This window comes from Artemia franciscana, chromosome 2, assembly GCF_032884065.1.
Source record: "Artemia franciscana chromosome 2, ASM3288406v1, whole genome shotgun sequence".
Lineage (NCBI taxonomy): Eukaryota > Metazoa > Arthropoda > Branchiopoda > Anostraca > Artemiidae > Artemia > Artemia franciscana.
The window spans coordinates 63,948,485-63,962,841 of record NC_088864.1 but is presented as its reverse complement, the minus strand read 5'-3'; the positions used below and the strand labels follow the sequence as shown (position 1 = coordinate 63,962,841).

At 32.7% G+C, this 14,357-nt stretch overlaps 1 protein-coding gene and 1 long non-coding RNA gene across 5 annotated transcripts in view; one reads left to right on the top strand and one right to left on the bottom strand.

The window, feature by feature from the left end:
* The window catches only part of LOC136043938 (uncharacterized), a 33,448-nt gene extending 24,473 nt beyond the window's left edge, over nucleotides 1-8,975 (top strand). Inside the window, exon 3 of the long non-coding RNA XR_010621753.1 lies at nucleotides 6,781-8,975. This is a non-coding gene — a long non-coding RNA (uncharacterized LOC136043938). The remainder of the gene's footprint in view (nucleotides 1-6,780) is intronic.
* Nucleotides 1-14,357, bottom strand: part of LOC136043936 (eukaryotic translation initiation factor 5B-like) — a 37,733-nt gene that overhangs the window by 12,594 nt on the left and 10,782 nt on the right. For all 4 annotated transcript variants that reach the window (XM_065728998.1, XM_065728999.1, XM_065729000.1 and 1 more), the window contains 2 exons: nucleotides 8,953-9,092; nucleotides 2,121-2,348 (listed from right to left, as the gene is read on the bottom strand). In XM_065728998.1, the coding sequence (XP_065585070.1) occupies nucleotides 2,121-2,348; nucleotides 8,953-9,092 (368 nt within the window). The remainder of the gene's footprint in view (nucleotides 1-2,120; nucleotides 2,349-8,952; nucleotides 9,093-14,357) is intronic.

Genomic DNA, 14,357 nt, shown 5'->3' with positions numbered 1-14,357 from the left:
TTCAGTTTTTTCTCTCTCGTTGATTTTCCATTATACATAAGAACTAATTCTTTGGATTGTTATTGTCATTTCTAACAATTTTTTATATCAAAAGCTTACAACGTATACAGGGGATACAATAAAAACTTAAGTTATCTATCCACTTTATCTCTCTTTGTAATCCAGGGTCTCTCCTGCAGTTCTGAAAACACAAAAGTTCTGAAAACCCAAATTTATTTAATGCGGATACACCGAGAAAATACATAAATACAAGATAACATTTTAATTCTCCTTAAAATGTATATTCCAAATACTATAATAATAAATTTTACTTTTTACACTTCCTAATGAGACGAGTTTGCATTTCTTGTTTGCATCCCCCCTCCCTATTTCTTTCCTAGCATAAAGCAAGTACCAAAATAAAAATAAATTGAAAACTCTTTTGCTAGGCTATACGACAAGGGACAACAGAAGCGAATGATGACAAAGAATGTTGTTTCCTGGAAAATATGTTAAAGTAAAAATGTTAAAAAACAAAAAAATTTATTCCCTCCCCCCCCCCTATTTTTTTCCAAGCAAATAGCAAGTAACAAAATAAAAATAAACCAAAAACCTTTTTGATAGGCTATACGACAAGGGACAACAGAAGCGAATAACGACAAAGAATGTTGTTTCCTGCAGCAACTTTACAAAAAAGGAATCTAAATCAAGGAGATGTGTATTTTAGTTTTCACGATAGAAACGTGTTTCTAAAGTATACTTTATGCTAGTGCTTTATATTTCTGTACTTTACACTTCTGTTTGTACTTTATGTTTTATATGCTTGTACTTTATACTTACTAAGTTTGTGCTTCGTGCTTCATGATAGATAGATAGATACATGTTTATTTATAACAAGAATTAAACCATATAAACAAACAGCGCAAATGCCTAATGGCATACTTAAGCGCGTGGTATATCACCAAAAAAAAAAAAAAAAAAAAAAAAAAAAAAAAAAAAAAAAAAAAAAAAAAAAAAAAAAAAAAAAAAACACAAACAAAAGAAATAACCGTCATAACTTTGGCTTAAACTAATGTTCTTACGGAAATCAAACTTCAACACTCACAACGGAAAATATTATGGGAGACTAGCAACATGATTTCTTAATAACTTCAGAAATTTAATTCTATCATTACAATTTCTCACAGCTATTGGGATTAACTTCCAAACTTTTGGACCAATATGACACAAACTAAATCCCGATCGCACCGTTGGCCTAGTTTCAAAAGAGAAATCAGAACTATGAGATGTTGGGTAATTGTGGAATTGTGAATTTGTCGGGAATAATCTGGGGAAATTTAGTGAAAGTTGTCCAAAGACATAATTGTGGCAAATATTAGAAATGGCAATAAAATATGTTCTTACTTTGTACGTTATATGCTTGTAATTTAAACTTTATGTGTTTATACTTTGTGCTTTACATGTTTTTACTTTATATTATATGTTTGTACTTCATATTTTTTGTATGTTGCACTTTATATTTCTGTTTCTAAAATATCTTAGAGAACTGAGTTTTGGGGTTTACTGGAGTAACAACGGGGAAGGGAGCGCAAACGCAGTATCTCTAAATACTCCCCTCATAACACTGCTTGGGTCTCAAACAACACCTAGTGTGAACAGGACTAGCAACATTTTGGTATCAAATGACCTCAATAGCCTTATGTAGGCTATTACACCAAGGAATTTTGTTAATCTGGACAGAATCAAACCTTTTAAAAATTAGAGAAGTTAGAGTTGGTTCTTAGAAATTTTTAGGGCTCGAAGTGAGCCTCAAGAAACATCTAACAGAAGAGGTTGTTTGTAAGAGGTAATGATCCTAGATAAGCTTTTAGGAGACCAGAAGAGGTTCGCATATTTTGACCAAACTTGTTGGCAAGTAAAATTAAGTGTCTTATTGTACTTTTGAAATAAGGACCACTCCCAAGAGAAAATTATCCCCCTCCCCCCTCCTCTCTGTTCCGCTTAGGTAAACCAATTAGGATGTGACACTAGATGCTCAGGATAAGGTGCATGTACGCTTCCTGAATTTTTTTTCTCGTGTATAGACGCATTTCTAGAGTAAAAATAAGAACGAAGTATATTCAAATTACAATAGTCATTACCTTCTTCAGGTTCTTCTTCTAACGGAAGCCCCATTTGTAATCTTTTCTTTTCTCTCACTTTCTTCAGTCTTTCCTTCAATTCTTTCTCTTTTTTCCTTTTGAAGTCATCTGCCTCTTTCTGCTTCTCCAAGGTTTCCTTTCGCATCGCATCTAAACTTGCCTTCTCTGCTGCCCTTTTAGCTTCGTTCCGAGAAAAAGCGTAATACCCCGCGCCATGTGATCGTATCTCTAAAAAACTCAAAATATATAGGGGTCACCAGGGTAGTTTGTTCAGTTTTTTGTGTCTTTTCTTAATGGTGAAAAATACTTAAAGATGAAAATCGCGTTTAGCATAGAGGTAAACAGGTCCAAACCATGGAAGGGGGGGGGATTAAAAACATGAAAAAGTTCCTTTTTATGCAACTGTATTTCAATTGTTAACCAGACAAATGTATCCTCTGTGCCGATTTTTTATTCGGCAGGAAATACTTTCATTTTACTATTGGTTTTATTTCAATGCCAAAGAGACAAAAAAAAATTCACGAACCCCAAAACTATCAGACAGAATATGCATTAATGCATTTACCTTTAAATACCGCTAAAATAGTAAAAAAAAAACGAGTGATGAAATAAGGTAAAGGAAAGATTATTAGGGGCAATACGATTGTATTTTTCTCAATTACTTCGACACGACTAGCTCGATTTTTTTTATTATTTACTTTATATTATTTTTCTTTTTCATTCATTGATTTTTTTTTTAGTTTCAATACCAAAGAGAAAAAAAAGAAATTACAAACAGTGATGAAATAAGGTAAGGGAATGATTATCAGGGGCAATACGATTGTATTTCTCTCGATTACTTCGACACGACTAGCTCGATTTTTTTATTATTTACTTTATATTGTTTTTCTTTTTCATTCCTTGATTTTTTTTTTAGTTTCAATACCAAAGAGAAAAAAAAGAAATTAACGAACCCAAAATTATAAGATAGAATATGCACTAATGTATTTACCTTTAAATATCGGTTAAAGCAAGAACGGTAAGAAACCGAGTGATGAAATAAGGTAAAGGAATGATTATCAGGGGCAATACGATTGTATTTCTCTCGATTACTTCGACATGACTAGCTCGATTTTTTTACTATTTACTTTACATTGTTTTTTTTTTTTTTTTTTTTTTTTTTAGTTTCAATACCAAAGAGAGAAAAAAATTACGGACTCAAAAATTATAAGATAGAATATGCACTAAGGTATTTATCTTTAAATATCGGTTAAAGCAAGAACGGTAAGAAACTGAGTGATAAAGCAAGGTAAATGAAAGATTATTAGGGGCAATACGATTGTATTTCTCTCGATTACTTCGACATGACTAGCTCAATTTTTGTATTATTTACTTTACATTGTTTTTGCTTTTTTCATTCACTGATTTTTTTTTTTTTTAGTTTCAATACCAAAGAAAAAAAATTTACGGACCCCAAAATTATAACATAGAATGCATTTACCTTGTATTTACATTAATGTATTTACCTTTAAATATCGGTTAAAGCAAGCACGGTAAGAAACCGAGTAAAGGAATGATTATTAAGGAAAATACGATTGTATTTCTCTCGATTACTTCGACATGAGTAGCTCAATTTGTTTTTATTATTTACTTTACATTGTTTTTTTTTTCATTCATTCATTTTTTTTTTTTTTTTTTTTTAGTTTCATTCAATACCAAAAAGAGAAAAAGAAAGAAATTCAAGAACCCAAAATTATGTTCGATTACTTCGACATGACTAGCTCGATTTTTTTACTATTTACTTTCCTTTTTTTTTTTTTTTTTTTTTTTTTTTTTTTTTCAGTGTCAATACCAAAGAGAGAAAAAAATTACGGACTCCAAAATTATAAGATAGAAAAAAAAAGAATGTGTTTATGGGCCTGTGTCTGACAACTGTAATATACTCAAAAACGGAAAATTGACACGGAGTGTCAATGTCGAGCTCTCTAAGGCGCCTCTAAAGTATTCAAGCTAGTCATGTCGAAAGATTATTAGGGGCAATAAGATTGTATTTCTCTCGATTACTTCGACATGACTAGCTCAAATTTTTATTATTTACTTTACATTGTTTTTTTTTTCATTCACTGATTTTTTTTTTGTTTCAATACCAAAGAAAAAAAATTACGGAGTCCAAAATTATAAGATAAAATATGCACTAATTTATTTACCTTTAAATACCGGTTAAAGCAAGAACGGTAAGAAACCGAGTGATGAAATAAGGTAAACGAATGATTATCAGGGGCAATAGGATTGTATTTCTATCGATTACTTGGACATGACTAGCTCGATTTTCTTATTATTTATTTTAGATTGTTTTTTTTTCATTCATTGATTTTTGTTTTTAGTTTCAATATCAAAGAGAAAAAAATTTACGGACCCCAAAATTATAAGATAGAATATGCACTAATGTATTTAACTTTTAATATCGGTTAAAGAGAGAACAGTAAGAAACCGAGTGATGAAATAAGGTAAAGGAAAGATTATTAGGAGCAAAACGATTGTATTTCTCTCGATTACTTCGACATGACTAGCTTGAATACTTTAGAGGTACCTTAGAGAGGTCGACAATGAAACTCCGTGCCAATTTTCCCTTTTTAAGTATATTACAGTAGTCAGACACAGGCCCATAAACACATTTTGTGGTATGAAGATGGCATTAGAATACTGGTTATTAATGGTTAATTTTATTTTGAAACTACCTAGGTTCCTAAATAAGAAAAACTTAGCAAAAAAAAATTTAGAAAAACTTTACAGGGCATGAGTAAAAACATGGTTTTCATTAATTTTGACGAAAATCGATGAGAGAATCAGAAGAAGGTTTTGCTTCTAACTTCCAGTCCAATCCTTTTTAAACAAACTGAAAATCCAGTATTTTGAAAGCTGATTGCAATAGATAATAGTAATAACAACAAAAAAATCGATAATACGCTCGAATTTTCAATAAAATGTGAAATAAAATTTTCAAACACAGAGGCATTTTATAGCATAATGTGTAAATCAATCTCGTTAACTTCGGTTGAGAACCACCCTAAAGACAGTAAAAATAAGGGGGGCTTTCTCCATTACTATTAACTCATGTTAAAAACATGTTAAGGATGACATCTATTCTGCTGTGCTCAGCGTCTAAAAAAAAACTCAAAACTAAAAAAAAAAAAAAAACTAAAATAACAAAAACATACGAAAAAAACATGAAAGCTTTTAAACAACACGTCGTCAAACACTCTAAAAACTAAAAAAAAAAATTACTTGTTACCAAGACAAATCGGTAATGTTTCAAATAAAGAAAAAGAGAAAGCAGAATAAAAAAGAGAAAGCAGAGGGGAGTAGCTATGACACAAAAAATGTTTTTGAATAGTTATAAAATTCTTCACGACTTCTATATACTTTTATTTATAATCTTAACAATTTTAAGCTTTTCCTGACTTCAGGATTTTCTTTTTTCTTTTTCCATGCACTTTCACGTACAAAAATCCAAGTGCTCTTCACTTTCATTTAACGGGTTATCTTACTTGATTTCCGTCTTGAAGGATCAAATATACCATACCCACGAACAGGGGATAAGGGTGGGCCGAGTTTGGTACATAAAACCCTACCCCCGGAAAAAAAATACTGGTCTAATAATGTAATGTTTCCATTATTTAACGCCGACCCCCTAAACATTGGACCAGTGTGGACCTATTTTTGATTTATAGAAGAAACTTTTCTTATACATGCATACTCAATCTGGTTAAAATCCGTAGATAAGACCACAATTATGTTAAGTTGGCACTTGTTGTATTTGAGAAAACTATTTACAATATACTAGGAAGGGTTCTATACACTACTGAGATAAATTAGATGAATCCCATTAAATTCAGAGATATTAAAATCTTCTTCAAATATAGTGTATCTTGGTCTACCTTTGTGTTGTACCGTTAAGTTGTCAATATATGATTTTAATAGTAAGTCCGAAAACCTTACTCTAGGATCGTAACTCTGAAAGATTCATATAATCGATGATTTCATCGATGATTACCAACGATTTTTGTACCCTCCTTTCAAGTCTAAGGATTTTAATATGATCTACTATAAGTTAAAAACTGGAACGATTTTACTTAACGCTGACCTTTTTAAATGGGGAATCCACCATACCCCACTATGTAGAAAATGCTGTCAGAAGGTGGAAATTATCCGAGTCCGAATAAAAGTTCCTTTGGTTGGTTTGAAATTCTAATTTAACGTGGTCTCCAGTAAGGTAATATTGACCCCCTCCCCCTGACAAAACGTTTCGGAAATTTAAGTTATAAAACTGCAATCAACCAATATTTACTATTAACTATAAGCTCCAGGGGGATTTACAAGCATGTAGGATAGGGCACTCCTCCCTTTCCCCCCCCCCAAAAAAACTAAGCAATTATGGTGTTCAAATGCGCATGCTCAACATGTGCTATTTGATTGCATCCCAGGAGATAATGATTCCAGGAGACTGAGGAATTACTGTCATCAATTAAAGATCCTCTTAACTTTTGATGCTCTCATCAATTGCTCCCTGTCACATGAATTAGAAGCTATTATTTATAGGTTGATGATATCAATCCTGAAAAGACGCCATTATTACTAGCAGCACGTTGCTTGTTGTCAACCCGTAGATTTTTTTTTCTAGGAATATTGCCAGAGGCTTTCAATAATCAGTGAAGGTATTCCTGTAATGTCTAAGAGGTGAATGGACATCATACTGATCCACAGACCTCATAAACATAAGAAGAAGAAGAATTCAGGCCCAGCTATTTTCGATGACGGTTAGATCACATACGTTGGCTCTCTCTCCTTTTTAAGTTCCTTATCTGACGAGAATAAACATATTCTTGTTACTACCATTTTTTGTAAATTCCTTTTGCGTGTGCCTCCTTGGAAGTGTAACATAGCTATGAGCAACTGATATTACCGGACTCGTACATGGTTCTTCAGAAAAGACTAGAGAAGTTTTAAACGGTTTAACAGAAATGAACTATGTGATGCTTTGTGATATTAGTGTCCATTTATTGTTCTGCTTATATATATTTGTGCGTTTCTTATTTTTTACTTTTTACTTTTTATTTCTTACTTTTTAGTTGTTGTCTTTGCTTTTTTTACTTGGCTACTGACATTATGTCTTTTTAGTAGGAAATGAAGTTCATTCATTTACAGCAATTTACGTTATATCAGTCATAAAAATCAAAATTATAAAAGCTGAGAAATGGCAAAACGGCGAAAATTAACGTATGCTCAATATACGGTAAATAATCACACCTCGCACATGACTTCGTTTTGGACACAAGAGCGACCACTTTACTCTAATTTAGCCAATCAATTAAAAGTATAAAAAAAAACTATATACTAAGCTTCCCAGTTGCAGAAGAAGCAATTTCACATGGTAGTACATTCGTTCTTGAAAAGTCACGAAGAGCATACAGGATAAATGGTTAATATAGATATTTATTTTAATATTTCATTAAACCGACTTGTTCCGCTTGATTTTTCATAAAGTTATGTTCATTGATGTATAACCTCGCAGCAATTATTAAGAAGGGAATTAACCACTCATCTCCTTTCATTCAGTCTAAGCCTGAATAACGGTGCCGTGTGGTGGTAGCTCCGTTCTTATTGCAAAAAATAATGTTTCTGGAATTTATTTTAAAGCTTCATTTATCTAAATTGATTTGATAGATGAAAATTATATGCAGCTATGTATAGGTACAAACGAGCCATTATGAAGAATCACTTTCCACACAAACTTAAGATGCAGCCACATTTAATACATAATATGAAGTATTAATGTTTAATGTATAGCATTAATATAGTATTAAATTTAATATACATATATTTAATATTTGAGCTAGGGGCGCTGAAACTATTTTTACAACAAACATGTTTAGTCTTGTACACCTCTGTGAAGTAATACTTCACCTACGCCTCAAGTGAAGTAAATGGTCCACTACTTAAGTCACCCATAGACCACAATTCGCTACAAGAAATCCGCTGCTTAAAAATAAGAAGAATTTTTTTTTTTTAGAATCCATGTCAAAGTTTATTAAGCTCTTTACACCAAATGGAGAAAAAATTGGCAACTTTTATGGATGAGGGTATAAAATAATTTTTCCTAAAGGGTATGATAGATGAAGGAAAAGGATTCTCTAGAGGAATAGCTGGCACACAGGGCATTGAATCAAAGTTCCAGTTGCTGGGCCTTTTAATTCAGGGACAAGTATTAAACTTGTCACTCTTTTGGTGGTGGCAGAAGGTAGGAAGGAGGGATGGGGTGGAGCAAAATATGAAGGACATTTTAGTTCACCATTTCTAATTTTTTGTTGGGCGGGGGGATTTCAACCTACCCTCCCCATTTGTATGTAGGTGTGATAGTGGATGGGAAAAATCTATATCCTTGGCTGATCGAAAGCAACAAGAGAATTATGAATCAATTTAAGCTAAGGTAAAACATCAAATAAATATCCATTGTAGTAATGGTATCCTCTATTTCTTAGTTTTTTGTTGTTTTTATCATTCACTGGGTCTTTTTTCTGGTGCGTTTCTCGCTTGGCCACCAGCCCACGATTTTTTTTTTCACAGTTTTTTACGTGACCTATAGGTATGTAAATAACAAGCATGCCTTACTTGTAAATCTATTTTTTCTTACATTTCTTTTCTTGAATTTTCACATACTTTTAATATAATTAATTTATTTAAATATTCTTCAGTTTAAAAATCTTACTTCTGTAAATTTGCAAAAATTAAACTTAGCTGATTTTTGTCTAGTATAAAATTATAAAACAGCTAATAAAATAAATACTTGACTTACCATCATATAAAACATCCTGGTAAGTCACATGATCTTTCAAACTCGCTTCTATTTCTTCTTGAGCCCACTTTTGGTGCATTTTCTTTAATTCTTCCTCTTCAGCCTCTGATATCTGGCCAAAAGTTGGTAAATCTTCAAACCTAAAAAGCCTCAGAGTTATTTTTGTGCTTGGTATTAAGCACTGAAGTTGGTTCAGCCTCCCTGCAACTCAAGACACTGTGCCCCTTTACCCGATACTACGACGTTAAATATGCCCCTGGACCTCATGCCCCTAGCCTGCAGCCATGATGGCTGCAGGCGTTTTTCGTCCCACCTGACATTCAGACGTTTTGTGGGAATTTATTTAACCCTAAACTTCCCAAACTCACAGCGGCTAAGCTTGCACAGTCATACCCCTGACCACCACCCCAATCTAAAGCAATGGCAACAACAGGATTCAAACCTCTATCTAGAAGGACAGAGGATGATTCACAGAGGCTGCATTGCTAAACAAGAAAAACATCAAAACCAAGGAGAACAATAGGAAATTATTTTCGTAAGACAGTGGAAATCTAGTTTGATTAAATATTTCGGCCCTATGTCCAAAGGCCGTCCTCAGCAAAACATAAATATATAGAAAAAGAAAGACTTACAACAACATAGACCAATAGAACTAAAATTAAATTTTTTTAAAACACCCCCAGCATCCTTACTTCAGCGAGGTTCAACAAGCACTGATAAATAAAGTGAGATGAAAGAAAGCAATTCACTTAAATGAAAGAAGAATGATTAGAAACACATTTTTAGTGCTAATTTTGCTTTTTTGGCAGCAAACCTCAAAGGTCTATTTTTGACTGGTTCTGTGTTAATATCTACTGCTTTTTGAAATATCTTGTAAGATCGTTTTTAATTAAATTTTTATGTAGAGCATTTAGTGAATATTCCCCCAAGTCCATATTTAAGGAAATATTATTATCAATCTTAAGTCTGATTTCAATTGCTTCTCGAACTACCTGCTTTATGCCTAGGTCATTGCTAATAAGGACTGATTCTCAAGAAGTATTTTATGGCTAGGATTTTCAAATAGATGGCTGCTTGAAGCAGAATCACAAGAAACAGCACCAATATTACAATCTAGAGCTTTAGTGATATCATCTTTATGCTGTTGTGGGCGTTTCTCTAAATTCTGGTGAGTTCTGCCTACCTAGTATTTGCCACAGTTGCATGGTATTTGAGAGACCCCTCTTTGGCGAGTAACTGGGACTTTATCTTTACCAGAATTTAGCAAATTTATGATTTTGAAATTATTGGCAAATAAAACATACAGATTATTTTGTGTGCAGACTTTTTAAGATTCGTAGTGATTTTTGGGAGGTATGGGAGGTAAATTATGTTTGAGGGCTTATCGGGATTCTCACATGGTAAACTACCATTGATTTTACGGGAGTGTCTTTTCAGTCTACGGTTAATTGTATTATTAATAAATAAAATAGGATACCTATTTTCAAAAAGTATATCCCTGATTAAAATTTAGTTCCGCTGTGATGTAGGAATCAGAACAAATGTTTAGGGCACGATCGACGAGAGAGGGATTACAACAACTCTTTCAACTTCTGGGGGATGGTCTGATATAAAATGTAAATGTCTGCAGTTTTGTGTGGGTTTTCTGTAAATAGTAAAATTGAGTTTATTTAAGCCACAAATAATTAGCACACCTAGGATTTCTATCATGTGTATTAAGATAATCTAAAAAAAAAACAAAGTTCATTTTCCCCGAAATTCCAGAGTGAAATTTCGTCATCTATATAACGCCCCCAAAAGATATGTTTCAAAAAATATGAATTTAACGCCCAATTTTCAATATGCTCTACATAATTATTCGTCAGTAGCCCGAAGAGGGGCGCGCGCATGGGTAAACCATTAATTTTCTGGTAAAAAGAATTACGGAACTGGAAATACATTGAATACTTGTTACAGGGTTTAACCCAGGTCATTAAGATGTCGCAATCTATTCCTGCTGTTGAAACTTCTATTAAATGATAATATTCGTTTATTTTATTTTCTCATAATTGCTCAGATACTGCTACATCAACATTTGTATACATAGAAACAATGTCAACACTACTTATGATTGCATTTTCTGAGATACTTTCGTTTTTGTGTTTTTCACCAACAATATGTCGTAATCTCTCTCGTCGATCGGGCCCTAAATATTTTTATTGATTCCTACATCAGAGCAGAACTAAATTTTAATCAGGGATATACTTTTTGAAAATAGGTATCCTATTTTATTTATCAATAAGACAATTAACCGTAGACTGAAAAGACGCTCCGTAAAATCAATGATAGTTTACCATGTGAGAATCCTGATAAGTCCTCAAACATAATTTACCTCCCATACTTCCCAAAAATAACTATTAATCTTAACAAAATCTGCACACAAAACAATCTGTATGTTGCATGTTACCAATAATTTCAAAATCCTAAATTTCCTAAATTCTGGTAAAGATAAAACCCCAGCTACTCGCCAAAGAGGGGTCTACCAAATACCATTCGACTGTGGCAAATATTATGTAAGTAGAACCCACCAGAATCTAGAGAAAAGCCTACAACAGCATAAAGGCGATAATACCAAAGCTCTAAATTCTAATATTGCTGCTGTTTCTTTTGATTCTGCTTTAAGCAACCATGTATTTGAAAATCCTAGCCACAAAATATTTTTTGAAGAATCAGCCCTTATTAGCAATGACCTAGGCATAAAGCAGGTTGTTCGAGAAGCGATTGAAATCAAACTTAAGATTAAGAATAATAATTCCTTAAATAGGGACGTGGGGGGGGATATTCATTAAATGCTCTATACACAGATTTCAGTAAAAACAATCATACAAAAGATTTTAAAAACCAGTAGACATTTACACAGAACCAGTCACAAATAGACCTTGAAAATTTTCCTGGATAGTTTTACGTCAGAGACTAGTTCTGGGGACACATTTGCTAAGATTTTTGGTCTTGTTTAAGTTATTTAATTCAAAACAGAAGAACAAGTACCCCTATCCTGGGCGCAATTTAGAACTGTTCTACAAAAGCCTCATCTTATATTTGATACTTTATCCGTTGTTTGTTATAGAATTACCCCTGATTCTATGCCAATTTTAAGGTATTAATGTGTTTCACCAATACCAATAAGATTTACTGCTTTATATGTCGCAGGTGTTTTGTATAAATAGAAACACTTCACGTTGTTACATTAAATTTACATAGACTCTTGGCCACGTAATAATAGAGAGTAATGTTTTCGCTAACAACCTGGAAAACTTGGGGGCAATAAAACAAGCGTTTAACATGTAAGAATTCTGCATCTAAGTATACTAGACATTATATGTCAAAGTTAAGAGTCTGGACACCTCATTTAACTCTTCAAATAACCAAATTCAGGACTATGTCATTATAAATGCCCAGCCTCATTGCCTAAGCTATCTAATGGTTGACCACCCATTAAATCAAATTTGTTCCTTAACTGATGTCATAGATTCAGACCATTATTATAAATACTGAAAGATAAAACAGGGAATGCAGCCATTTGAGAATACTATTTTTTCAATTATGTTAGTGCATTTTCTCCTAGGAAGGTTTGAGGTCTATTATGAAACTTTACTAGAACAAGTAAGATATAGAATGTACCTTAGCTTTTTACCCTCTGTATGTTAGAGGTATAGTATTGAAATGTTACCTCTACGACTTTGCAATATTTCGACAGCTGTTTAATTGACTATATGTTTAGTCACACTACTGAAATTTTTATTTTATTTTATTGTGGTTACAGAAGAAAGTCTTAAGATGGAATTTTGGAAAGACGAGAAGAAAGAAGAAAATTAGAAGAAGGAAAACAAAAAGAAAACATTGTGAAGCTCTTGGTATATAAACCGGAGTGGTAAACAAACCAAATTATTCTACCGAATAAACCGAAGACCAATCAAGGAAGAAGTGACAGTACAAAAGGCGATCTGCTTAAAACACCACCGACAACAACAACAACTTACGGTCAGTCTACAGACGTGCATACAGGAATATATTTTGAGAGAGTGGAGAGGTAATCTCCACTCTTGTAGAGCTTTAAGAGTTTTAAAAAAATTTACTTTTAGTTTTATTGGTCGTATGTTGCTGTAAGTTTTTCTTCTTCTATATATTTATGTTTTCATGAGGACCGAACTTTGGACACAGGGCTGAAATATTCATTAAACTAGATTTCCATTATCTTACGAAAAGAATTCCCTATTGTTCTCCTTGTTTTTGATGCTTATGATGGCAGTGTGGTCTTCGTCACTATTTAAACAAGAAAAAGTAAGAGAATAAGAAAAAAACACTCAAAATTGAATTTTCTTTTCAGTTGCCTGCCTGTCAGTCACTGCTATTTGTAATGTAGTTTTCTATTTTAATTTCTCAAAAAAGGATGGTTGGGTAAAGTAAGATATTTTTTTCTACAACATGTATATCACGGTCCCAGATAGGCCAAATTCATATTTGGAGTCAAAAGTAGGGAAAAAGAGAAAAGGAAACAGAAATGGCCGAAAAGATAGGCCAGTACATTAAAAAGAAGGTAAACCAATTCGACCTAAAATACACAAAACCAATACGAACAAGAGAACCATTCGTTGAATCATTTTGGAAAATAGACGAAAATATTTGCATTTCTCTCTCACTGACTGCAATTTACATCGTTCTTTCTTTAGTCTCCTGCGTTTTTAACTAGTGTTTTTAACTACTTTAATTATTAGTGTTTTTAACTATTTTAATTATTATTGTTTTTAACTATTTTAATTATTAGTGTTTTTAATTATTTTATTGCGTTTTTAACTAGTGTTTTTAACTAGTTTGTATTAATCGAGAAATAACTGTAATTTAGATCCGTGATTTTTTGGCAATACCACGGATAAGGCACATGCTGCTACGATACATAGAACAAACCGTTCTATTCTTAGTATTTCTTTTAGTATTGCGGCAATACCCAGTTATACATTTGGAACGGATAATGGTTCGGAATGAGAGAGAGGCGTTATTTTTCTAAAGCAGAAGAGGCGTAGCCTATCCTAAGCGTCTTATCAAACAGTTAGTGGTAACGAGCTGTAAGTTAGAAGCGACTAGGGCCAATAGTAACCGAAACTCTAAAAAAGGGAATTTTTTTTGACAAATATTAAAACAAAATATTTGGTTTTTCATGCTGATTCTAAATATATAAAATTAATTAAATTCAATGTAATCCGTCAAAAGCAAGGAGCCTGAAAATTTTTTCCCAATTATCAAAAAAGTGTTGAAACATCCCCAGAAAGACAAGCAACCTTAATGGAAATCACACCATTAGGTTCAGCATATCAAAAAATTTTGATGTAGAGGTTTAAAACTCGTATCCACAAAACGTAGAACTTTGT